The sequence below is a fragment of the Rhincodon typus genome, chromosome 21 (assembly GCF_021869965.1).
Source record: "Rhincodon typus isolate 14 chromosome 21, sRhiTyp1.1, whole genome shotgun sequence".
NCBI lineage: Eukaryota > Metazoa > Chordata > Chondrichthyes > Orectolobiformes > Rhincodontidae > Rhincodon > Rhincodon typus.
Window position 1 is genome coordinate 37,498,244 of NC_063352.1, and position 25,061 is coordinate 37,523,304.

The window sequence follows — 25,061 nt, forward strand, 5'->3', positions numbered from 1 at the left end:
ACTTTCGTGCGCTGTTATCTGATTTTCTTTCATGAAATGTGGGAATACTGACAAGGCCAGCATTTATTTCCCTTGAGCTGAGAGGCTTGCTGAGCTATTTCAGAGGGCAGTTAAGAATCAGTTACATTACTGTGGGTCTGGATTCACATGAAAGCTATATGAGAATTTGAGACTTCCTTCCCTAAAGGACATTGGTGTGTCTTTTTATTTTTGTGTTTCTAAAATCTGGGAATGAAATGAGAAAGAAACAGTTTTCAAGAGTGGGAAGGTGATGGCATGGTGGTATTATTGCTAATCTATTATTTTAGTCACCCAGGGGTAATGTTCTAGGAACTGGGTTCAAATCACACCATGACAGATGGTGGAATTTGAATTAATAAAATTCTGGAATTAAGAGTTTTATGATGACCAGTCGGGAAAAAAACCTATCCAGGTCATTAATATTCTTTAGGGAAGGAAATCTGCCATCCTTATCTGGACTGTGATTCCAAACCCACAGCAATGTGGTTGACTCTTAACTGCCCTCTGGGCAAATAGGGATGGGCAATAAATGCTGCCTAGCCAGTGACACCCACACCCCATGGATGAGTAAAAGAAGACAGTGTTTTATAAGAGTGGCTGCAGTTTTGAAATTAAGTAACCTGATATCCATGGCAGGCACTGTAATTAACTAATGAAACTAGTAGTAAATGAATTTCAGGTTGCAGACCATCTAGAGCTGGGGCTGTGTACTGATGAAGCTCCTATTGGCAAAAAGTTGATTGATCCGTGGACTAGTGACAATTATCAAAGACGGAGACCTTTCGCTTCACAACAACTATGCGATTGGTTCTTGGCTACCGAGTAGCTTGGAACTGGGAGTTACAGAAGCACAGAGAGAGAGAGAGAGGGGATGGGGGAAAGAAGCGTGCAGATCTTCTCCTAGGCCAGCATCTACCTGTTCTCTGCAGTCAAAGACTCAGTTTAAACCTGAAGAAAACAGGCTACCTTTCTTCCAGCAGGTGCTGTCAACTGTGACTTTTGAATTGATAAATCAGAGACATTTTCAAAGTGAATCAGGTATTTTGTATTTCTTATGAAACTGGTGGAAGCATCAAGAGAGAGAGACATCTGAACATCAAGGACCTGGCGAGCTGATTCCATCTCGTCATTGGAATCTGAAAGTAAAGACCCTGAACTATCCTTCCAGTTTTTCTACCTCTACCAATAACCTGTCTCGTGTGTGTGTGTGTGTGTGTGTGTGTGTGTGTGTGTGTACTGAATGTTTGTGATTGTGTGTGTGTGTGTGTGGAAGCTTATAAGGGATTAGCGTTTTAGTTAGTACAGGTATATGGCAATGGTCTATATCTATATACCTGTAGCTATAGACTAATTATTTGTCATAAATCACAGTTTTTGATTGGTACTCAAATCTGGTCTGTGCTTTCTATCAACTTTGGTCTGGCAGCAGCTGGAGCTAATAAAGCTGATCAAGAGTAAGTGACATTTTAACATGTATCACCCTGGTATCTGGCATTATCATGACATAAAGAAAAGAAGCAGCTGCTCATTTATTTACGATGCATTGTATGGAGAAAATATTGGTGTCTCATTAAACTGTTTACAAAAGCATTGTGTGTTTTTCTTTACCGGTAAAGAGCAGCTGAATGAGGTACTTAGGTAGCACCTATAGCTGGTTTATGAAAGGCCATTGCCTGTAATTGCAACAAGTCAGATGGAGTCATGACCAAGAGCCTCTGAGTTGGAAGGTTGTGGGTTCAAGTCCCATTCCAAAACACATGAGCACAAAATCCAGGCTGATACTTCAGTCCAGTACGGAGGGAGTGCTCCGTTTTGAAATTCTGTGTTAAACAAGGGCTCACTGTGCTATCTGAGCTGACAGAGATAGATCTGGGCCACTATTTCATAGAAGAGCAGGGAAGTTCTTCCTGCTGTCTTGACCAATATTTACATCACCTAAAACCGATTGTCTGCTCCTTATCGCTGTACTGTTTGTGGGAGCTTGCTGTGTGCTATTCAGTTGCCATGTTTCCTACATTTATAACAGTGACTACACTTCAAATGTGCACTCTTGGCTGTAAAGTGCTTTTAAGGCATTCACTGATTACAAAAGGCCCTATATAAATGCAATTTCTTCCTATTCCTTTCAGTCCTGATCAGACAGCAGAGATTTTATCTGACTATATGCAGCAGTGCATACTAGGAAGACATTTGGCCATCCAGACTGTCGCTTATGACTGTAGCATCCATATGACTCATGTAAGTAGCCTATCAGAAAGTACTGTGCACTGTGAGAGCCTTGACCATGGTGACACAATTATCTGCCATGATAATCAATGATACAGTGAATCGTTTACAAGGCTTTAATCACATGACATCACTTTGGTTATTATTGCCTTGACGTGTTGCAAATGTCTTCAATCCCATTCCCAGAATAAACTTTGGGAAGTCTCAACCAATTGCTGCTCTTCACAGATTGATCTCAGATTGAATTCTTAAGCTGATTTTTTATTTGTGTTTGTCTATTTGTACAACAAGTCAGACAGATTCTTGAAAACATGTCATGTATTTTAGGAGGAATAGCAAGTGTTGGGTGTGAGTAGCCAAATGAAAGGCAATAAAGAATGAGCAGAGAAACTAAACAGAGTTCAATGCACCATTCATCAAAAATTCAAGTGTGGTCCAAAATCAAATCCAATAAAAATCAGTTGAATTTTTGAATTTTGTGAATGTAGACGGAGCATATGGGTATTGAAATCACCCGTATTTGTGTTGTAAGTGTTGGTTAGGATCTATTGCCGTGAAAGAACAATGTTCTCTGGTATAATTTAGCCCTGCATCTGATTCATGTTATTCATTTTTGACATGTTGCACATTTTATAAATCCAGGCGACACTGAGGTCTCTGGCGGAAGTCTCAGGGGGACGTTACCATTTGTACTGCACAGGCTGTCAGGTAATTACCCTTCACAACCCGAGCTGCATCTCTTTATTCTCTTGTTTGTCTCACTGCCTCAGTTGACCCTTTTCCTACTGTAGAGAGACTGGAGGAGCAAACGTTTGGTAGCTAAACTTACAGATGACCCAAAGACAGATAGGAAAGTAAGTCATGGAGAGGACGTGAGGAGTCTATAAAGGGATGTAGATAAATTAAATGATTGAGCAAAAATTTGGCAGGTGGAGTACAATATGGGAAAATGTGAACTTGTCCATTTTGGCAGGAGAAAAGGAGCATGTTATTTAATTAGAGAGAGAGATTAAAGAACTCAAAACACAGAGGACTCTGAATGTCCTGCTACATGATTTACAAAAAGTTAGTATGCAGGTACAGCAAGTGATTAGGAAAGCAAATGGAAGGTTAGTGTATATTGCAAAAAGGATGGAATATAAAGGTGGGGTTGTTTTGATGCAGTTGTGCAAGTCTTCACTGAGACCACATCTAGAGGACTATGTACAGTTTTGGTCTTTTTTTTGAAAAAGGACATCGTTGCATTAAAAACAGTTCAGGGAAAGTTTACTCAATTGATTCCTGGGATGAGGGGCTGGTCCTTTGGACAGTTTGCGCTTGTATCCATTGGAGTTTAAAGAACAAGAGGTGAAGGGCTAATTGGATTGTACTTTCAATCTCAGACATCATGGGCTGAATGGCCTCTTGCTAAACTATAGGATTCTACATTTTAAATATTGGAGCACATTTTAGACTGATTCCTGAAGGTAAACACTAAGCTACGATTTGTTATTATTTAGCATCTTTAACATTGAAGGGTGTCCCACAGTGTAAACAAAAAGTGATACTCAATGAAAGAAGGAGAGAGATTGGAAGGGGTGACTGAAAGCTTGGTCAATGGTGTGAGTTTTAATGATGATCTGAAAGGGGGTGAAGAGAGTAAGGGAGGGAATTCGAGAACCTGAAGTCTAGGCAGCTGAACACATAGTTGTCAGTGGTGGAGCGAAGGGAAGGGAGCGATGTACAAGACACAAGAATTAAAGGAATAGAAAGTTAGTGGCTGGGATGGTAGAGGGGCTAGAAGACAGTCCAGAAAAAGTGACATCCAGGGAGAGTTTACAAATCAAACATCTGATATAGGATCATCCAACAACCTCTGACTTATTGCTGAGACAAGATTTTTAACTTCACCTCCTCCAGCCCTAAAAACCCTCCAACTCTCTGAATTCCTCAAATTTTGGTCTTCTGTGCCCCCCCAAAAATAATGGCTCCAATATTGATGGCCATGCCTTCAGCTGCATTGATGTTCAGTTCAGCAATTCACCACTGCCCCCCCCAACAAACCTCCCTAACTCTCTCTCCTCTAAGATGCTCCTTAAAATTTAACCTCTTTGATGAAGCTTTGTTTGTCTGCACTAATGTCTCAAAGAACAGTACAGCACAGGAACAGGCCCTTCAGCCCACCAAGGCTGTGCTGACACATGCCTCTCTAAATTAAAATCCTTTTGCCTCAGTCCATATCCCTGTATTTCCTGTCTATTCATGTATCTGTCAAGGTGCCACCTCCTCTGTCAGTGCATTCCAGCCATCTGTGTAAAAAAACTTGCCTCTTACATCTCCATTAAATTTTCCCCTTTTTACCTTAAACCTATTGCAATTGACATTTCTACCCAGGGAAGAAGACTCTGACTATCCATTCTATCCATGTCTCTCATAATTTTGTAAACTTCTATCAGGTGGCCCCTCATCCTTTGACTTTCAAGTGAAAACAAACCAAGCTTTTCTAATATCTCCTCATATCTAATTCTCTCCAAACCAGACAGCATCTGGTAGACCATTTCTGTACCCTCTCCAAAGCCTCCACATCCTTCTTGCAGTATGCAACCAGAACTGTACATGATATTCCAAATGTGGCCAAATTAAAGTTAGATATAGATGCAACATGACTTGCCAATTGCTTTATGCTCTATGCCTGGACTGATAAAGGCAAGCATGTCGTACGCCTTAGACCACCTTATCCACTTACGTTGCCCTTTCAGGGAACTATGGACCTGTACGCCCATATCCCTCTGTATGTTAATGCTTCAAAGGAACTACCATTTACTGTATACTTCGCTCCTGTATTAGACCTTCCAAAATGTATCCTTATGTGCATGGGGGTCAAATTTTATCCGATAATGCTCTGGGATGTTTTGCTATGTCAGAGGTGATGTTAAAAGCAAAATACTGCACATGCTGGAAATGTGCAACAAACACCGAAAATGCTGGAGAAACTCAGCATCTATGGAAAGAGAACCAGAGTTAACGTTTCAAGTCTGATGTGACTTCTTCAGAAAGCATTTTCTGTGTTTGTTGCAAGTTGGTGTTGTTGCATTCAGCTGTGTGTGTTATTGAGTGAGTGAGTGTGGGATCACTGCTGTTTGAAATCTGGTTGACTGTTGATGGGCAAATTGTTGACTGTCTTCCTGTCCCTCAGACCCAGGGGTGCTGGAGCAGTGATCTTGAGGTCTTGATGAAGGAACTGCAGCAAGCCAGCGACATATTGGAGAAGATCCAGGAGATACGCCAGGGGCTGCTGGGGGATACTCTCCATGAGGTTGCGGAGCAGGTAGGGTTTGGCTCGGAGCTGCAGCCATCACTGTTTTTGGATGATTTTTTTGGAGATGCTTCATGCTTTTGTCCTCCTGGGCCTAGATTACAACTGAGGTTGCCAAGATACTGCCTGCTCGATTTCTACCCCAGCCGCCCAATCATGATGGACCTCTCTGTATTGAGACCTCCAGCTTCCTGCCCAAGACCTCTGCTGATTGGCTGAAGCAACATGGCTTGAAAGGTACACATACAGATTTTCAACTTGACTAGGGTTTGCTCCTGGGGCAATGACGCTTGTATTTCCCAGTGAGGCCCCTGTGGCTGGGTGAATAAGCCCATTCTGTGGCATTCAGGCCATTCACTCTACACTAGTGCTTCTTCTCCAAGGGACCCACCTTGTAATGGCAAAGGGAATCCAATGTTTGAAACGTTCAACCTGGGCATCAGCAGTTCAGGTCCTAACTGGGCATGTCAGGAAATTTAACTCCTCAAATCTGTGCCAGCTCCAGATACCAGGGTTCAGTCAGGGTACTCCTGACCAGGTCAGAAGGTGCAACATTTGAATCCTGTTCCAAGTGGTCCAATGAGGTTCTGAATTCTGAACTCACATCCAGTTGGGTTTCCACTCGTTATATAGATTGTGGTTGTCCATTAGCCCTCCTGTCATGTAGGACTATTCCCTGTTATTAACTGGGTTAAAGATGGTTATGGCCACAGGGGGATTGTTGAGGTTGTAGCCTGTGAACCCATCGTTCCTTCATACTGCTCTTTGAGGGAAGAGTGTGACGATATGAAGACAACAAACAGTTCCATTGCTGCTGACCGATTTCTCTGTGGCTGCTGTCCCTTGCGGTTTTGATCTGGTGTCAGATATCATCTTTACATTTTGCAGCCAAGAAGCTCAGTCTGTACCAAGTGTTGGCACCGAACGCGTTCTCACCTCTGGAGGAATTTGTGCCAATCCTTCGCAAGACTGTGTCCTCGACACTACATGGGGTAAATATCAGTCTTTGTCATCTCTGTTAATGAACTCGGTTCAATTCTGAATTTTCCTCAATTGTTGCTGCAATTCTCAGGACTTCCAAACTGTTCCTCCTTTCTCCGCTCACCGTACTTAAATCTGACCTCATCATTCCGACTCAAATTCACTCCTTGAGGACCCTCTCCACTGACATGATTGATTCTTCCTCCAAAAACATCAGCTTTGTAAAAAGCTAACCTTGGTGTCACCGGATTATTTGGAAGACTGGGGCTTGCACCTCCTCCTCCCCCACCCATCCCCACCGCACCCCCCCACCCCTTGACATCTGGATGTTGCTTTCTGAAATGAGGTACCAGCTCCACTTGGCTGCTGGTTCTAATCTCAGCCCGGTCTCTCTGAGAGTGAGTGTGGGGACCAAGCAGGATTGGACTTGGCTGCAAGGCCCATTTGTGGACACACTGCTGCTGACACTCACTGTTCACACAGGAATGTTGCAGCTGGATCCCACGTTGAAGCAACATCAACGTAAAATGTGATTTGTGGGTATCCAGTGTTTATCCAGTGTGCTGGCCTCTGGGTGATGGAGAGATTAACGACTATATTTTCCACACAGAGAGCAATGATGCAACTGGAGTGGCATGATGGGACAGTGAAGAATGTGCATGTAGACCCCCCTCTGTTATACGAGTACCAGGTAATAGTCCCTAACCAACATATTTCTCAATCTGTCTACCCCCCCACCCAAATGCTGTCCCTCTCTTTCTCTGCCAACCTTTTTCTCCCTATCCTCACTCACCCGTCCTCTCTATCCTCCATGTCCTCTCAATCATGTTCTCACTATGCCTTCTCCTTCCACTTTCTCTTTCTCACTCTCTGCCTTCTCTCACTTGCATTTCCTCCCCCTCTCTCTCTCACATTCTCTCTCTCACCCTCTCTCTCACTGTCTCTCTCTCTCTCCCCCTCTCCCCCCACCCTCCCCCTCTCTAATGAAATCTACGTTTTCTTTTCTTCTGTCTCAGAAGCAGCTTGGACGAGCTATGAGCCAGTTTGAATGTAGAGTTGACTGGCTCTCCACCAGTAGCAGGAAGATATGGGGCAATGTTTGTGAAAGGAGGTCAGTCATTGTTCTAAGCTCCAGCATTGTACAAATAACCTGAGGTTGAATTACTGTCATTCCTGACTGGATTTGTCTTTGTGCAGGGTGATAATACTGGTGGACATCTCAATCTATAACTCACTGCACATTATCCACATCCAGCACTCTCTGCGCCTCCTACTCGAACAGCAGATGATGAATAAGGAATGCTTCAACCTGTTTGTGTGAGTAAAGACACTTATGGAAAGTCTGAGCTCTGTGATCAGCTCCCTGTGCTCCGGAAGCATTATATTTTCCCATCACAGACCCAAACATTTTGGCACATCCTGGTGTCATGGAAAGTGAAAAGCAAATTCAAGTCTCCCTCTTTCTCCATTCCGCACTCTTTCCCTCCTGCACCCGCTCCCTCTCTCCCTCTCCCCTCCTATCCTCCCCACCCCTTCCTTCCCTTCTTCTCCTTTCCCATCTCTTCCCTCCCTGTGTCCTCTCTTCTCTCCCACCCCACCTTTTGCCTCTCTCTCACATCTCTCCCTCCATCTTCTCCCCTCCCTACTACCGTCTTCCCATCTTTTCCTCCTATCCCCGTCTCTTCTCCCCCATCCCTCTCTCCTCACACCTTTCCTCTCTCTCTGTCTCTTTCTCTCTCTTCCTTACTAGATCTCTCAATGCTGTTGTTTAGCTGTGGTGTGATTGGCTGAGGACAGGTTTGGTGAGGTGTTGGGATTGAGGGGTTATTTTTCCTGGTTGTTTGGGAATTCAATGATGAACCATTCAGTATGTTGTCCTGTTTGTAGATTTGGTTCTGACGTTAAGCAATACCAGCCCCAGATGGTGCCAGTTACATCAGAAAATCTGCAGGCAGCATGGAGGTGAGTTTCTGCCATTTAATTTTACTGACTGATTCTTTCAGGTCCATTTCTGGCATCTTGTGCTCCCCTTAGAACCTCACTAGAGGCCTTGGCTTCACACGCCAGAATTGCCTTCCTGAACCTCTCCTTGTCCTGTAAGACTTTCTGTGAAACCCACATAGCCCTCCTACTCTGTCCACCTTTGGTGCAGCTCCCTCGTATCAGCCATTGTTCAGTTGGTATCACTCTTGTCTCACTCTCACTCTTATTGTGTGGCGCAAGGTTCTGGCGTCAAGTCCCATTCCAGGGCTTGAACAGAAAAGTCAGCCTGAACACTTCAGTCAAATACAAGAGAATGCAACAGTGCCATCTTTCAAATGGAAGATTACACTTCAAGGTCCCATTAGGTCTCTCAGGTTCATGTATAGATCTAATGGAACTTTTTCACAAAAGAGCAAGGAATTTCTCCCTGGTGTCCTGACCAACTTTACAAAATGAAATCTGGTTGTTTTCACATTACTTGCCACATGCTACACCCATCCACCCTCGGATGACTGTGCAAACTCTGCACATCTCCCCGTGTCTGCGTGGGTTTCCTCCCACAGTCTGTAGATGTGCAGGCTGGGTGGATTGGCCATGCTGAATTGCCCATGGTGTCCAGGGATGGGCAGGCTAGATGGGTTAGCCATAGGAAATGCAGGATGTTGTGTCTGGGTGGGATGCTCTTTGGAGGGTCAGTGTTAACTTGATGGGCCAAATGGCCTGCTTCCACACTGCAGAGATTTTATGATTCTATGCTAATTGACTAGCATTTCCTGCATTGTGAGACTGACCTCACTTCAAGGGTTATTTAATTGACTGTGAAGGACTTAGAGATATGTGTTTGTCGCAAATGCAACTACATGAATGCAGATATAGTTTTTATACTGAATCTCTCTTTCTTCTTTTATCTCTAACTGACACTCATCAGAACCTTGTAGGTGTTGGACAGATGCGTGTTTCTGTTCATTGTGATGACCACTGTCTCTCTCTGCCCCCATTTTTAGATGGGTCCTGACTCTGGAGTGCAAAGGCAGTCGGAATTTCATGAGTGCATTGAAAACAGCAACAGAAAATAATCTGAATGAACAAGGGGATTCTTGTGGCATGTACCTTCTTGCCAGTGGAATACCTGACCAGGAGATGGTAGGAAGTAGCACTGAGTTTGAAACAAAAGCGTTTAACAGACCAATGTCCATGTTTTAAAGCAAGCAGGAAAAGTCTTCCAGAGACTTAGAAGGGCCTCACTGTAAATCTATCGTTTATCACAAACCCCAGTTTCCACCTTTCCCTTCTGGATCTTTTCCCTGTTCAGAAGCCTAGTCCCCACTGGGGAAGAGCCCAACTCTTTTTGTTTAGAAAATACAACGTATTAACAAGTTAACAGATCACCCTGTAACAAGAACCGCACTTTTTGTTTTATATAAATAAACCCTTCAACAAATTAAAATTAAAAATCCAGTTCACAAGCTACAAACATTTCCCATCAGGGACAGTGCAGCAATAACAAAAAAAAATCAAAATGGAGAGAATCAGAGAGGGGAATGAAATCACAATGGTGTTTCTGAGGGAGATGATGCTTTCCAGCCTCTATGGTGCCCATGTCTCTCTAAACACACAGGGCTAACGGTAGACATCACACACTCCCTCTCCAAGGACATACTGGCACAGCCGTAACCACAGAGGAAAGGCAGGCAGTCAGGAACTATGACCCCCTCCCTGGCTATTTTATCCAGACCTTGGAGCATGCTCACTAGGAGGTCCTGTGACCTGCTCGAACCCCTCTGCACCAGGTGCGTAAACATCAGGAGCATGGGACTGAAGAGTAACCAAAAACATAACAAAAGGCTCTTCAAAAAACTAAAAGGTGGTGTAACCTCTGAGAGCCAATGCAAGCGTGATCCACAGACTCCACATCCCCACAAATCTGACAGTTAGCCTGGGAACCAGCTAAACCTATGGTTGCATGTTACCACCCTCCACCCAGGTCCCTGTTGGAGAGTGGGAGGACCCCTGCATAGGGAGCTCTGCACTGGGATCCCCAACGGTGGGAATTGGAAGGCAAGGAGTGTCCGAGCGCTGGATGAAAGTGAAGATGCAAAATGTGCGCAGCTTCAGCCCATACAAGAAACCACTCCTTGCCACTTGGCAGGACACTGGGGGTTTCCATGAAGAAGCTCAGATTGGGAGCACAGGCTCCTGAGGGAGGTTCTGGAACCCAGTGCTGAAATGGAATTCTGTCCAAGCACAGATACCACATCTCAGAGCCTCCTCAAGAACCCAACACACTTTTTATATAAAGAGACCACCGCCATAATAAAAATAAGCTTATTTTTAATTTTAGAAACCACCACCAATTAAACAAAACAATTCATTGACAAATTCATGAATTCAGCTTTTTTTATATATCCACAAGTGATATCATGCACAACCGACCAACTCTCCTGCCACCAAATCATCATGACTTCTATTTTGTTTTTAGCTATTAACCACAATCAACGATCACCCATGCAGCCAACTAGAAGTTTACAAGCAAAACCCATTATGGGCAATATGAACCTTCAAAAGTGAGGGATAGGTAGGAAGAGGGGGAAGGGACTAAATCAAACTCGAGTTGGAACGTAACATAAAGCACTCTATCCCCTGTGGTGCCTACCTCTCTCTAAAGACATCAAGAACATTGATGGACACCATGTGTTCCCTCTCCAAGGCCACCCAGGCATGAACATAACCATGGAAGATGGACAGACAGTCAGCAAATATGAGCCCCTCCACAGCCTGCTGCCTGGACATGTTTATAATCAGGTTGGTCAGGCCCAGGAGTTGATCCAAGCTACATTGTAAATTGCTCTTGAGATATTCTTAATTAGTGTAGTCTAACACAACTCCAGAGCAGCCTGGGATTGAACCTGAGTCTTTTGAGGTCAAAGGTAGAGACATAACCACTGTGCCACAAGAGACTCTAGGATCAGAGAAATGAGACTTGAAACCCCACTCTATTGAATCACAGGGAAAAGTGCTACCACTGAGCAAGAGCATCTGCTGAACTCAGCTCTTAAATACAAAGTCCAATGACCAGCAGCTCCTCTCAACTAACTCTGGACCTGTTCTGGTTGACCTCCATTTCAACACTAATAACTGAACTCAACGAAAGCAGTTATGAAATATAATCCTTGCAGGAAGGTTTTCTCCTTGTGATACATTCCCCAATTTTAAACTTCCCATCAAATATCTGGTCATTTTCTCATTTGTTTTGGAGTTTGCAATGCGCAAATTGGCTGCCATGCTTCAAAAAAACACCTTGTTGACTGTAAAATACTTTAAGGCATCTGGTGTTTGTGAAAAGCACCCTTTAAAACATCCCTCTTTTGCTTGTTGCGATTAAGCAATGAATTTGTACAGGGAATGTGCATGGAACAATGCACTGGGAATTCCTTCAGATCCAACTCTGATAGAGCATTGGAACAGGAGGAGGCCATTCAGTCCTTCAAGCCTGTCCTGATATTCAGTTGGAACATGGTCAATGATTCTCGACTCCATTTTCCTGTCTCTGCCCCATATCCCTTGTTACCCTTGTCCAACAAAAATCTACTGATCTCAGCATCTAAAAGTTCCAGTTGGCTGCCAGTCTCCACAACCTTTCAAGGTCCTGATTTCTAGGTTTCCACCAAGGTTCCAATACAAATAGACAGTATCCAACTGTCATTCTGCGGGCAGATTAACCTCCTGACACTCCGATGAAAGATAGTCGGCAATAGCATAGGGCTGCCTGCAGGGATCCCGGCATTATATCTCCTTCAGGGCAGAGATACGCACCCATGGGCTCATTGGAAATTCAGATGTAATGGTTTGCATTTCTGATCAGTCCTTGATGCATGAGCAACTGACACCACCACTTTAATCTCAATTGTCAAGTAACTTGTCTGTGTGATTGTCGATAAAATAGTCAGGCAAAAAGGCACAGAGTGAAAATGTTTTTGATTGTTCATTTCCTTAGTCACTGAGTGGTGGCAGGAATTTTGCTAAGTAAACATTCACACTTCCCTCCGAGATAGTAAGAACTGCCGATGCTGGAGTCAGAAATAACACAGTGTGGAGCTGGAGGAACACAGCAGGTCAGACAGCATCAGAGGAGCAGGAAAGTTGACATTTCAGGTCATTCAGCTTCTACAGGTAATTTTCTGAAGAAGGGTCCTGAAACGTCAACATTCCTGCTCCTCTGATTCTGCCTGGCCTGCTGTGTTCCTCCAGCTTCATACTGTGTTATCTCCACATTTCCCTCCGTTGTGTGTGTGTGAGGGTTTTTCAACAGAAATTAATGTCTGTGATTAAAATGCTGGTGTCACGGTGACACCTGGGACCAGTTCGTGATTTTTATTGAATGACACTGGAACCAACAGGAAATGGTTATTTTTTGCATATCTTTGGATATTTTGAACTGTGACATTTAATTTGTATACTAGTTTACCTCCCATGATTGCTCATGATAAATCAGATGTTGTGCTGGTTTTTATAGGTAGGAACTGAATTTAATACTATGGAATGTATAGTCTTATGTGTTGCTCACGTACAGATGTATGAGCCTTTTTTTAACTTAAAGCTTACTTTTATGTTGCAGTTTTATGTTTTGCTCCCAGGACTCCTCAATGTGCTTCACTTTGGAAGAATGGATGTTTTGAGGCTTGGTTATTGTTGTAAAGTAGCCTTATTGTGATTAGTTTATGGAGGGAATGTATGTTAGATTGTGCTGCATGTCACCACACGCAGTCTATGCTGTTACCTCCAGGCGGTGTATTTCTTGCAGCTCAGGTGCAAGCCCCTCATTCTAAAGCTGGTCTTTCCCGTGGTTATGCCTCAGGACAGGGTCTGTTCTTACGTTGCTGAAATCTGTGGAGGTCGTGACCTGCAACTTCACGTCTGCCTTTTTAGTATCGGTGATGATGAGCTGAGTGGGATGATCCCTGCGCGTTACGCCACTCCGGGAGAGACAGCATGTGCACTGCGGGAGCTGGCTCGTTCAGGTCGGGGGCGGTTCCACTGGTTTCAGGAAACAGGTCAGTGAAATACTCTATTTTCAGCCAGTGTGGAGTTCACAGTCTGCTCTCCAATACTCAGCCCAGTTTCTCAAGTGAGACAGAGCTTTATACTAGAGACACACAACACCAGCCCATTTCTTCATTCTCTGCTGGAGTATGGGCATCACTGGCAAGGTCAGGACCTATTACCCCACTCTTAAGCTCATTCTGCCACTTCAAAGGGTAGTTAGGAATTAATGGTTAATGGCAGATTTCCTTCCCTAAACCCAAAGTGAAACAGTTGGATTTTTATAGCAATCTAATGGCTTTATGGTCAGTTTCACAATCCCAGTTTTGTATTCAAATTCCCAAATTGTAACAGCAGGATTTAAACTCATTCTGTGGGTTATTAATCCAAGAATGTACTCCAAGTGACAATAGATACTATTCTATTCTATAACCCTGTTACCACTCACAGTGACAAAACAATACAGGATATAAAACAAAAGAACTATGGATGCTGGAAATTGGGGGAAAAAACAGAAATTGCCGGAGAAACTCGGCAGATCTGGCAGCATCTGTGGAGAGGGAAAGCAGAGTCAATGTTTTGGGTCTGCTTACAGAAAAGTCCATGGATCCAAAAGGTTAATTCCGCTTTCTTCCCACAGATGCTGCCAGACCTGCTGAGTTCCTCCAACAATTTCTGTTTTTGTTACAGAAAAATACAGACTGTGCTGTTCCACTGCCGAAACCACAATATAGTGTAATCAGGTGCACAGACACTAAAAGGCTGTTTCCTGCTGGCCTCATGACCTAGCAGTACATTTATCACTGTCCCACTGGCCTATTTCAAACATACTGTGACTGCTCCCACTGATGGTAGTTAGTGAGATGGGCAGACGGATGGCAGATGCAGTTTAAAGTGTAAGGTAATACAATATGGATGTACTGTTGGTGTTGATGGAAAATTGGGTGGAACCTTTGCTATATCAGATCTCAGGTTGGACTCCCAATCTGACATGAACTATTTGATCCTCAGCTAGAGCTGTGATTGCAGTGGCCCACTGTTTAAGCAGCTCTTTTTGAGAAAGGGTGAGGGGGGTGGGAAACAGGGCAGGATTTCTGGTTTCAATGATGTTGCTAGGCAAGGACAGGGGTTACAGACATTGGATGTGAATGAGCTCAGATTTAGCTGTGATAATTCCCAGTGGAATTAAATAAATGGCTGCTAGTTAGTATTCAGGCTGGCACTTAAAGCCTGCTCTCTACATGGAGCCCCAAGATTATAACCCAGCGAGAGTTGCTGCCTTCAGGAGAAGACTGGATTAAGTGACTGAGTGTTTTGCTATTTGTGTGCGCAAATTGTTTGATTTTCTGGATTTCTTTTAAGGTATTATAGAGAGTGATGACATTCACCTTCTACTGGCTGAAATTGAGAAAGCTGCCAACTACTCGCAGAAGGTGTGTTTAATAACATTAAACATTCAAATCATTAGTATTGTATTAAAATTCCTGATACCTATTTAGTTAATATCCACATTGGGGAGATACATCTCCCTATATTGTATGTAATGATTTTCTATTTAAATTAGCAGATGTAATTTAAAATTATGCCATCATGACCATACATACATTCCTATCTGAGTATTTTCCTCTAGCTGTACAATTCTTCAAAATCTCTGCACTCCTCCAATCCCGGCCTCTTCCACGTTCATACTTTGCTTTATCCTATGATTGGTCGCCAAGGGCGGCCATACGTTCAGTTGCTTGGACCCCTAGCTTTCTAAACCTCTCCATCTCTCATTTTGTTTAAGACACTACCTAGAACCTGCTTCATTCTAGTGCTAATATCTCCTTGTGAGGCTCAGTACCAGGATGTTGTTTGGTTGCCCTACAATGAAGCACTTTGGGACATTTTATCATGTTAAAGGCAGTATGTAAATGCAAGTTGAAATTATCCCCATGCTGTGATCCCTGTCAGACAACATTACTACAATGAATTTGAAGGGTGACTTACCTCCTTGTACAGTGTGCCATGCTGGTCGAATCTTTAAGGAAACGCTCCATGAAGCAGTCACAAACACCAACAGACGCTGGGGATGGTTTAAAGATGTTGGTGAAAAGGGAGAATCGCTACCCTCAGAAGCTGCTCACTCCAAAACCCATGGCACTGAGTCCTGCCAGAAAGGTAAGGTCATTCTGTAAGTAACACCTGACTTGGAACTTCAAAGAGGAAGTGTAAGAGGGGCCGTGTGCCTATTCACAGCACTCCATTCCAATCACAGTGTAACTGGGCTAACTGTTGGATCATATCAGAAAACCATAACATCACCTGACAGAGAAAGAAGCTGTATCTGTCCTATACGTCTTTAATGGTACAGTATAGAAGGGGCTTTACACTGTATCGGACCCTGTATCTGTCCTGTATGTTTGATGGTATGGAGTAGAAGAGCTTTACTCTGTACCTAACCCTATGTTGTGTGTTTGATGAGTTAGAGTAGAGAGCACTTTTCTCTGTATCTGACCCGTGTCATGCCTGCCCTGTGTATATTTGACAGTACAGAGTAAAGAAAGTTTTATTTTTTGTCTAACTTGTGTACAAATTTTCTTTCAAAACAGTTTATGCAGAATTTAGCTACATTTTATATTTCCTTTGAATCAAACAATGTATCCAGTTGATAGGACAGAATGAGTTGATTTGGTGGGGTTGCTGGGTCACTCAGTATGTGGGAGAGTAAGCAACACTTGAGAACAAAGCTGGAACATTCTCGAAATCCCTGCGGCACAATACATGTGGTTGTCGAAGAGATCGTCTCTCTATCCCTCTGACTGGACCAGTAACCCCTCAGAGCTGGCGAATCAGTTCCATCCATCTGCTCAATGGCTGCATAATTCTTAACAATTAAAATACGAACCACTGAGTGGAGGAAGATGATGGTTAACCTGTGATTTCTGTGATTCCATTAGCAAGCGAGCGAGGGAAGCAGTGAAGAAAGCAGCTCAGCTGTCAGAGCCCTGACCTGGCATCCACACAGTGCGAAAGCTGCCATCCCTCCAGGTGTGTGTTCAAATACAGAACGGACAAGCTGCCTGCTGGGTAATGATTCAAAGCTGTGGGTGAGGAGAAACACTGTTGGTGGATTTTGGTACAAGTAGAGGCCAGATTCTGTCATTCCTGCAAGAGAACTATCTCACAGGCATTTTAAGTAAAGAGAGCCACACAGTCTATAAAAGCCCAAAAGGCTTAAATCCCATTCATTCACAGCCAGAAGGTTAGAGTGAAATTATCCCTATCCTTTCCAATTGTGACCCCCATGTCGTCGCACCCTTTCTCTCTCATCACCATCCCCTACTCCTTCTCCTGCTCCCTAGCTCACTGCATCCCTTCTCCATGTACTGCACCCTATGCCTGCTGAGTACTCTCATGCTCCCTGATCCCCACACCCTCCTGCTCCTTGAGCAGACATGTTCCTTGATTTATCTCCTCTGTCATTGATGCTGGGTACCTTTTGTTTCTGCCTGAATTTCATTTTCATTTGGGGATAACCTTTGTCATGCATTTTGCCTGTAATCTTTCATGGGTTGTGTTTGTTGCTGACAAGGTCAGCATTTGTTGTCCATCCCCAATTGCCCTTGGCTTACCAGGCCTTTCAGAGGTTAGTTAGAATATCGCACATTGTAAAGAAGGCAGATTTCCTCCTCTGAATGGGTTTTTACAACAATCAATGGTTTTTATCATGCTTTCCAACTTTATATTTCTAAATTTTATTAATTGAATTTAATCCAGCTGCTGTGGTGAAATTTGAACCCAGAGCATTAGTTTAGGCTTCTGGGTTACTCTTCCAGTGATGTTACCACTAGATAACTATCTCCTCTGAACATTAAGAAAACCCAACATTCTGTAGCTGGGAAAGCAGACATGCATTAATAATATTTGTAAAATATTTGTTCCAGCTCATCTCAATAAGAAGTGGATTCACTCCTCTGTGGAAAATCGCATAAAGACAAATAAAACAGCAAAGGTTTCAAAGTCAATGTTCTACACAGAGGACGGGAATAAAATCGGTGAGTGTAACACTGTGTATAGTCATGCCTGTGTGGTGCTGAACAGACCCGATTACAGCCCCAGAATCATCGTGTTTCAGTGGCTCGCTCTCACCTCTGGATTGGAAAACGTCAAGCCTCACTTCAGATTGTTGATGTGGTGGCAGTCTCGGAGTTAGATTTCAAGTTGGATGTTTAATCTCCCAGGGGCACAGAATCTGTGTGTGCTGCTACCTACTGCCTGAGATAGTGCAGAGGCTCAATGAAGACTCATAGCATACACAGCATGGAAAGAGACCATTCAGCCCATTGTGTCCGTACTGCCTCTTTGAAAGAGTTATGCAATTAGTCATATACCCTCATCTTTTATTCCCCATTGTCCGGCACAATTCTCCTTTCAAATGCTCCATAAATCAGCATCTTAAAGGTGCTATGTATTATGTATTTTGTGACTGATTGATGCTGATGATAATTCTTTAGTTTGTACACTATGCTGAGAGTACTGAGAGTTGTTTCTATTGCTGTCGGAAGGTGCAGTCTATCAGAAATATCCTAAGATGAAGAATATGAGGAAGACCATTCCCTTTGTATACTTGCCAAAAGAAGAGGAGATTTGTTCAACCTCAGCGGTATGGTGTATCCATCCCACAGTGCTGGGATTTTGCATTCAGAGTTTCTCAGATGTGCAGCTGTTTTATCAGTAATTTTTTAAAGATTAATTCTTGGGATATGTGCATCATTTGCAAGATTGGCATTTCTCACTCACTTCCTTGTTACTTTGGAGAAGTTGGCAGAGGACTTTCTTATCGAACCATTAATGTCAGGTCAATGGTACTGAGAACTAAACAATAAACAAAAGAACTGCGGACGCTGGAAATTAGAAACAAAAGACAGAAATTGCTGAAAAAGTTTCAGCAGGTCTGGCAGCATCTGTGGAGAGAAATCAGAGTTAACAGTGGGACCAATGATGCTTCTTCAGAACCAGGGTCTAAAGAAGGGTCTTTGAACCTGAAACGTTAACTCTCATTTCTCTCCACAGATGCTGCCAGGCCTGCTGAGTTTTTCCAGTAATTTCTGTTTTTTTTTGTTTTTAATGCTGTTGAATGCACAGTCGTTTCAAAGAGTCGTTCTGTGATTGTGTAGGACTGGAGTTATGTACAGGACCAGATTATGTAATGATGCCAGGTCTCCTCCCCCAAATAACATCAATGAACTTGTTGGAATTTTATACCAATCTGTTGATTTTTTTTTCTGTATGAGATGGGCTTTTTTAATTCCAGATTTCATTTTTAAGCTGTATTCATATTCGCAAGTTGTTATTCATAAATTCGATCAGCAAACTCACAAGAGTCCGTTTTACGACTGAGTTACAGACTGAGTCTGTCCAAGGTCACCACAGGCAGCAGCCAGAGAGAAGCCTCATACCCTCCAGGCTAGGAGCTTCCACCTCCAGCCCTCTCAGACTGCTCAGTCACCACAACTTAATGTTAGATTTTCAGACTTGACCTGACAGGTTGAATTCAATCATTTGAAAATGTTTTTTAATCATCCTGATATCTGTGCAATGATGTCCTGCTCAGACATCCCCCGCCCCGAAACCCACCTTTATGGAGTTGGGATAGGAGCAGGATCGAGATTCTCAAACAGCCAACAAATTCCCTGATTCCCGAAATGTGGCTCCTCATTGGAAGGATTGCCACTGGCCATGGAACTGTTTCCAGGTTAGAAGTTAGAAGTGTATGAGGGAATGTCATTCAGTGATTGAAGCAAACACTTCTTCATAAACAAACACTTCCTTAGTGAGATCTGATTATATTTCGACAGCCTCCATGTTTTTGACACCTTTGTTCCTTTGGCTGATACATTGTCCCAAACGCAAGCGATTTTTAAAAAGTCCTGACAGTAGCTCTAGCATTTCGTGCCTTCAGGAAAAGGAAGTTGGGTAGGGGAGTTTTGAGCAGTAATTCTGTCTGATACATTGTCCTCATAGACCTTTTGCTGTATTTATTTAAAGTGGTTGAAGAAGTTCAGTATTAAGAAGCTGGGATTGGATCTGCATAAACTAGTCTCCGGCCTGGACTGCGTGCACACAAAGCAACTTGTGAGGAGCATACGCAAAAGGGTCTCCGCAAAGTATTGTGCAGTCTTCCCCAGTGTGGAAATCAATGTACGTTCCAGCCAGAAGGCTGAATCAGTTTGTCTTCTTTCAGTCAGTTGTCATAATACAAATCGTTGCTATCTTACTTTCTGTTGTCATGTACAGTTCAATGTATGACCTGAAGGAAAATCAGCAGCAACAGATTGTCGTTTGTTGTCAATTGTGACTCAGTAGTTGGCACTTTTCCATTTAAATGAGGAGGTTATGTTCAGGTTCTACTTGACCACCTGATCCTGGCTGGCACTCCCATCCAATACTGAGGCAGCACTGAAATACTAGAGCTGCCCCTCTTAAATCAACATGGCACCTTCCCTCTCAGAGGGATGTGAATGATTCCACAGCATTATTCCAAGAACAGAATTCCATGCTGTGTCATTATCATGTTTCTTTGTGGGATCTTGCCATACATAGATTGGCTGCCATAGTTGAGGATTATCAGACCAGTCATGATGTCATCAAATGGCAGAGCAGCCTGAATGGGCTACTCCTGCTCCTACGTTTTATTGTCTTATATTCCCTGCATTACAACAGCGATGACACTTGATTAGCTATAAAGTATTTTGGACATCCTGAGGATGTGGAAGGTGATATATCAATGGCAGAATTTCCAATCAGCACTTGCAGTCAACATGTCATATGCCCTTTTGAACAGGGCACTCGAGGGTGGTTGATGTAAGTAGTGGGGGAAGTCCCCAGGTCTTCCACTCGGGCAAGTGTCCTGGTCCTACACTAGGGGAAGTGTCCTGGTCTTACTCCAGGGGAAATGTCTTGCTTTTACACAAGAAAACCAAATGGCAAAAGAATAACTGGTCAACATTGCCCAAGATTAGAAGTTCCAATTGTTTAAAGTAATTGGAAATTCCTAAAGCAGTTTCTATGTTTTTTCTCTGTAACTCATGCCGGTGATGTTTTGGATCAGTTCTGAATGATAATGTTGTGAGTTAAATCCTTGTGCCAGGAACTTTGTGGGAACATTTTAGTGCAGTGGCAAGGGAGTGCGGCATTGCCCTGCACTTTGTGTGAGATGTTAACTGTGAGCGCTCTCCTGCCCACAACATTGGTATAAAGGTGCCACAATACAATGGAAGAGTGGGCCTTTCCGCCTGTAACTATATGATTTAATACATGTATATTTTTATACTACAGATATAATAAAATACTGTCTAAACTGATTGTGTTTGTCATAACAGAGAAGTTGTATTATAAGAAGTTAGAAATATAGGAAGAAGAGGAGGCCATTCAGCCCCTCATACTTGTTTTGCCATCTAATCAGATCATGTCTAATTATACATTAACTCCATTTGTCCAGCTTGGCTTCTTAACCTCTAAGAAAAAGAGCAGGAAGTTCTCTTGATGTTCTTAGCTAGCATGTGTCCCTCAGCCAGTACACTTCTCTTTTTACTGTCTTCACAAGAAGACATGGGCAACAAAAGAAGTGACTGGATGTGTAGGCGTTTGAAATGTTTTGATGTGACTGGGAACACAGGGTTGATTGGGATTTGGTGTTTGATTTTCTGATGGTCGAGTCAGTGGTATTATGGTTTCTGTTCCAGGGTGTGATGAAGCATCTACAGTTACAGCTGCATGAGCTGGAAGAATACATTGAACAAATGGAACAAACTCTGAGCCGATACCTGCAGCGATTACAGTGGCTGCTATCAGGTGGGGACTGTAAGTTAAGTTCAATCCACTCCCCCACCCCCATACTCCGACACTGTAAAGACAAGGCCACATGAAAGCAACAGCAACTTGCATCTTTCTAATCATCTTTAAGTTAGGAAAACATTGTCAGCATGAATCAGACATAATTCAGTGTGGAGCCAAACGAGATCTTGCGATAAGTGATACCCCAGCATGGCCAATGATGTTTAACAGAGCAGCAAGCTGGGGAGGTTTAGGGCGGGAGATCCAGCGTATGGCATCATGGTAACTGAAGGTACCATCATCAATGGTAGGGCAAAAGGAGGGAGATATGTGCAGGACACCAAAATTGGGTGAACATAGAGGATTGTAGGGCTCAAATAGGAGATGTCAGGAACAGGGTGCAGGGGAGTTTGAAACACACTTATAACATCTTCGAATTTGAGGCCACTGTAGGTGAGTGAATGCTGGGATATGGGTTCCAGCTGAAAGCATTTCTGTGATTATTGTGTGAAGTGGCTTTGGCCAAGAGTAGGAAAGCTATTTCTTGTAAAAGCAAAATATTGCCGATGCTGGAGATCTGAAAATAAAAACAGTGGATGCTGGAGAGACTCAGCATGTCGAACAGCATCTGTGGAGAGAAATGGAGTTAACATGTCAAATCCAGAATGACTCCTCTTCAGAGCAGAAGAGTGCTAAAGAAAAGTCATACAGACTCAAAACGTTAACTCTTCTTTACTCCACAGATGCTGCTAGACCTGTTTTCTGTGCTTGTATAACATTGCAGTCCTGTGGATTTTCTGCTCGGTGATTGTCTGTCTGTGTTGATGTTTAATCTTTAAATATTCTGGTGTAGGAAGCAGATGTCTGTTTGGAATGATCTTGGAGAAGAGAGTCTGTATTTTGCTGGATATCTCAGGCTCCACAAGCCCTTACCTGCCAGCCCTGAAAAAGGAGCTCACTTCACTGATCTGGGAACAGCTGAGGAAGGACAGCCACAGGTAAGCTGGAGGGGAAAGGCAGCTATAGTGGGATCTGTACAAACTGGTATGCCTATCTCTCAGCCCTACTGGATACATTGCACTGATTCCTCCATCAATTCTATTTCTTGGTGAAGAATAATACACCGAGGAATCTGGTTTCTACTGACGATTCACAAGCATAGATACCTCAGTTTGATCCTTTTTAACTCCCTGAATATTTCTCTTGCTTTGCAATGTTTTTTTGGCTATTTCTCTGCAGACTATATTTTGGGGTTAGGAGGAAAATTAAGTTATTCTTGTGGGCCAGGTCTTTAATGCAGAGAATTCTTGCATGTTGACAAAGACCACATTGGAGAACAAGTATTCAACCCAACAAAGACAGAAAGTGCTGTGGAGAAACTCAACAGGTCTGGCAGCATTCATGGAGAGAAAACAGAGTATTTCAGATTTAGTGACCCTTTCTCAGAGCCTGTACTGACAGATCACTAGACTTGAAATATTAACTCTGTTTTACTCTCTCCATACATGTTGCTAGACCTACTGAGTTTCTCTAACTTTGTCTGCCTTTGTTTCACATTTTCAGCATTGACAGTTTTTTTTTATTTGAGTATTCAACCCAACTTTGATACTCTTACCTATGACAATTGGAACATTCGTTTGTAGAGTTATAGAAGCTTGCAGGACAGAGGGTGACCATTTGTCCCACTGTGCCAATGTTGGCTCTTTCATAGACTCATCCAATTAATCTCACTCCTCTGCTCTTTCTCCTTAGAACCCTGAAAATGTCTCACTTTGAATATTTATCCAATTCCCTTTCGAAAGTTACTGTTGAATTTGCTTCCACTGCCCTTTAAGGCAGAATATTTGGATCACAATAATTCCCTGCAAAAGAAATTTTTCTTCATTGTCTCTAGTTCATTTGCCAAGTTCCCTAAACTTGCATTCTTTGTTTGCCAAAATTTATGCCACTGGAAACTGTTTTTCCTTAATTATCCAATCAAAATCCCCCCTTAGGAATAATATTATGAAACTGCCCCTTCGTCTTGCCCTGATGAGGACATTCCCAGCTTCTCCATGTTATGAACTCCTTCATCCTTGGTGCCACTCTAATGGATCTCCTCTGCACAGTCTTCAAGACCTTCCAAAAATGTGGTACTCAGAACTGAACACAAGCTATTGATTGATAAAGGTTTCCATAACGTCCTTGATTTTGTACTTGTTGCTTCAATTTCTAAGCCTGAGGATCCCATAATTTTTTTTAATGCCCCTCCCAACTTGTCCTCCCACCAGTTGTATGGTGGAGCACCGAACAGCCAAGACTGGAATAAAAAAGTAGAAAATTACTGGTAATATAGAGTCATAGAGATATATGGCACGGAAACAGACCTTTCGGTCCAACTCGTCCATGCTGGCCTTCTATAAATCTAATCTGATTTGCCAGCATTTGGCCCATATCCCTCTAAGCCCTTCCTATTCATATACCCGTCCAGATGCCTTGTAAATGTTGTAACTTTACCAGCCTCCACCATTTCCTCTTGCAATGTATTCCGTGTAGGCACCACCCTCTGTGTGAAAAAGTTGCTGCTTCGGTCCCTTTTATATCTTTCCCCTCTCACTTTAAACCTATACCCTGTAGTTTTGGACTCCCACACCATGGGGGAAAAGACCCTCCCTATTTTCACTATCCATGCCCCTCACGATTTTATAAATCTCTATAAGGCCACCCCTGCAGAGAGAGAGAGAAGCAGAGTTCACCAATCACTGACCCTGTCACTATATTTCCATTGTGTTCACAAAGTGTTTTTGTCACAGCTTTAACTTGCTATGTTTCGCTGAGCGTGTCACCACTTGGCGGGAATCCCTGGTGGAGGCTACAGATGAAACTTGCCACGATGCTGTCCAGTGGGCTTCAGGAACCATTGCCCATGGAAACACGTGCACCCTGGAGGCCTTACAGGTCAGCTTTCCTTTTACAAAGGTTTGTTTTAGGTCTTGCCATCTCAAAACCCATATTTGTCGGGATGGTTGTTGCCATTTGTGAAGTGCCAAAATGGTGTTCAAATGTTCGCTGAGTCCATTTAGTTTGGAGCAGTGTCGATGTAGAGGTATGTCATATAATTAACCAGCTGATTAAAAGAGATAAATCCAGTTTAAAAAATTGGGGATGACCAGGAGGCAAGGGATTAAACCAGGTCAGAACAGGAATGGATTGGGAATTGGGAGATTCCTCTGTTCCCAGAGATGAGTGAGCCTCTGGACTGTGTAACCAGGTGGTGTGATGGACTCTGACTCCCTGCCACTGACACTGAGATCACTTCATTTGGTGAAGTAAGAAAGGGATTTTCCAGATTTTTTTTTCCCCATACGAAATCTACATTTCTCGTCTGTTTTTGTCCTTAATGATGACCTGCAGGGTGGGTTATTGAGGGAGGGGGGATTCAGATGAAGACTCAATAGGAGTCTGTCTCAGTATTTCATCACTCCACTCTGGCTGGTTTGATGGAACTGCTGCCTTTCCACACCCATCTATGTTTCCTATGTTCTTATACCTTTGTAATTGGGATGTTTATGAGGTTTTGCACTCGGATTGGCAGCATGCAGAATGCTGATGCCGATATGTAGTCAGTGTCCTTAAGGACCTTTCACATTCTCAGCCATGTCAAATCTGAGCCTTAGCCAACATGTCAGGCTAGCAGAGGAGCCAGGTGGTCACGTAG

General features: G+C 43.2%; 1 protein-coding gene across 2 annotated transcripts in view; it reads left to right on the forward strand.

The window, feature by feature from the left end:
• The window catches only part of vwa3a (von Willebrand factor A domain containing 3A), a 38,186-nt gene that overhangs the window by 7,362 nt on the left and 5,763 nt on the right, over nucleotides 1-25,061 (forward strand). For both annotated transcript variants that reach the window (XM_020514966.2, XM_048609253.1), the window contains 20 exons: nucleotides 2,151-2,259; nucleotides 2,890-2,955; nucleotides 5,423-5,554; nucleotides 5,641-5,779; nucleotides 6,431-6,534; nucleotides 7,134-7,214; nucleotides 7,540-7,634; nucleotides 7,721-7,840; nucleotides 8,411-8,485; nucleotides 9,511-9,649; nucleotides 13,362-13,557; nucleotides 14,909-14,979; nucleotides 15,548-15,706; nucleotides 16,486-16,576; nucleotides 17,473-17,583; nucleotides 18,094-18,191; nucleotides 19,577-19,729; nucleotides 21,274-21,382; nucleotides 22,218-22,362; nucleotides 24,157-24,301. In XM_020514966.2, the coding sequence (XP_020370555.2) occupies nucleotides 2,151-2,259; nucleotides 2,890-2,955; nucleotides 5,423-5,554; nucleotides 5,641-5,779; nucleotides 6,431-6,534; nucleotides 7,134-7,214; nucleotides 7,540-7,634; nucleotides 7,721-7,840; nucleotides 8,411-8,485; nucleotides 9,511-9,649; nucleotides 13,362-13,557; nucleotides 14,909-14,979; nucleotides 15,548-15,706; nucleotides 16,486-16,576; nucleotides 17,473-17,583; nucleotides 18,094-18,191; nucleotides 19,577-19,729; nucleotides 21,274-21,382; nucleotides 22,218-22,362; nucleotides 24,157-24,301 (2,338 nt within the window). The remainder of the gene's footprint in view (nucleotides 1-2,150; nucleotides 2,260-2,889; nucleotides 2,956-5,422; nucleotides 5,555-5,640; nucleotides 5,780-6,430; nucleotides 6,535-7,133; nucleotides 7,215-7,539; nucleotides 7,635-7,720; nucleotides 7,841-8,410; nucleotides 8,486-9,510; nucleotides 9,650-13,361; nucleotides 13,558-14,908; nucleotides 14,980-15,547; nucleotides 15,707-16,485; nucleotides 16,577-17,472; nucleotides 17,584-18,093; nucleotides 18,192-19,576; nucleotides 19,730-21,273; nucleotides 21,383-22,217; nucleotides 22,363-24,156; nucleotides 24,302-25,061) is intronic.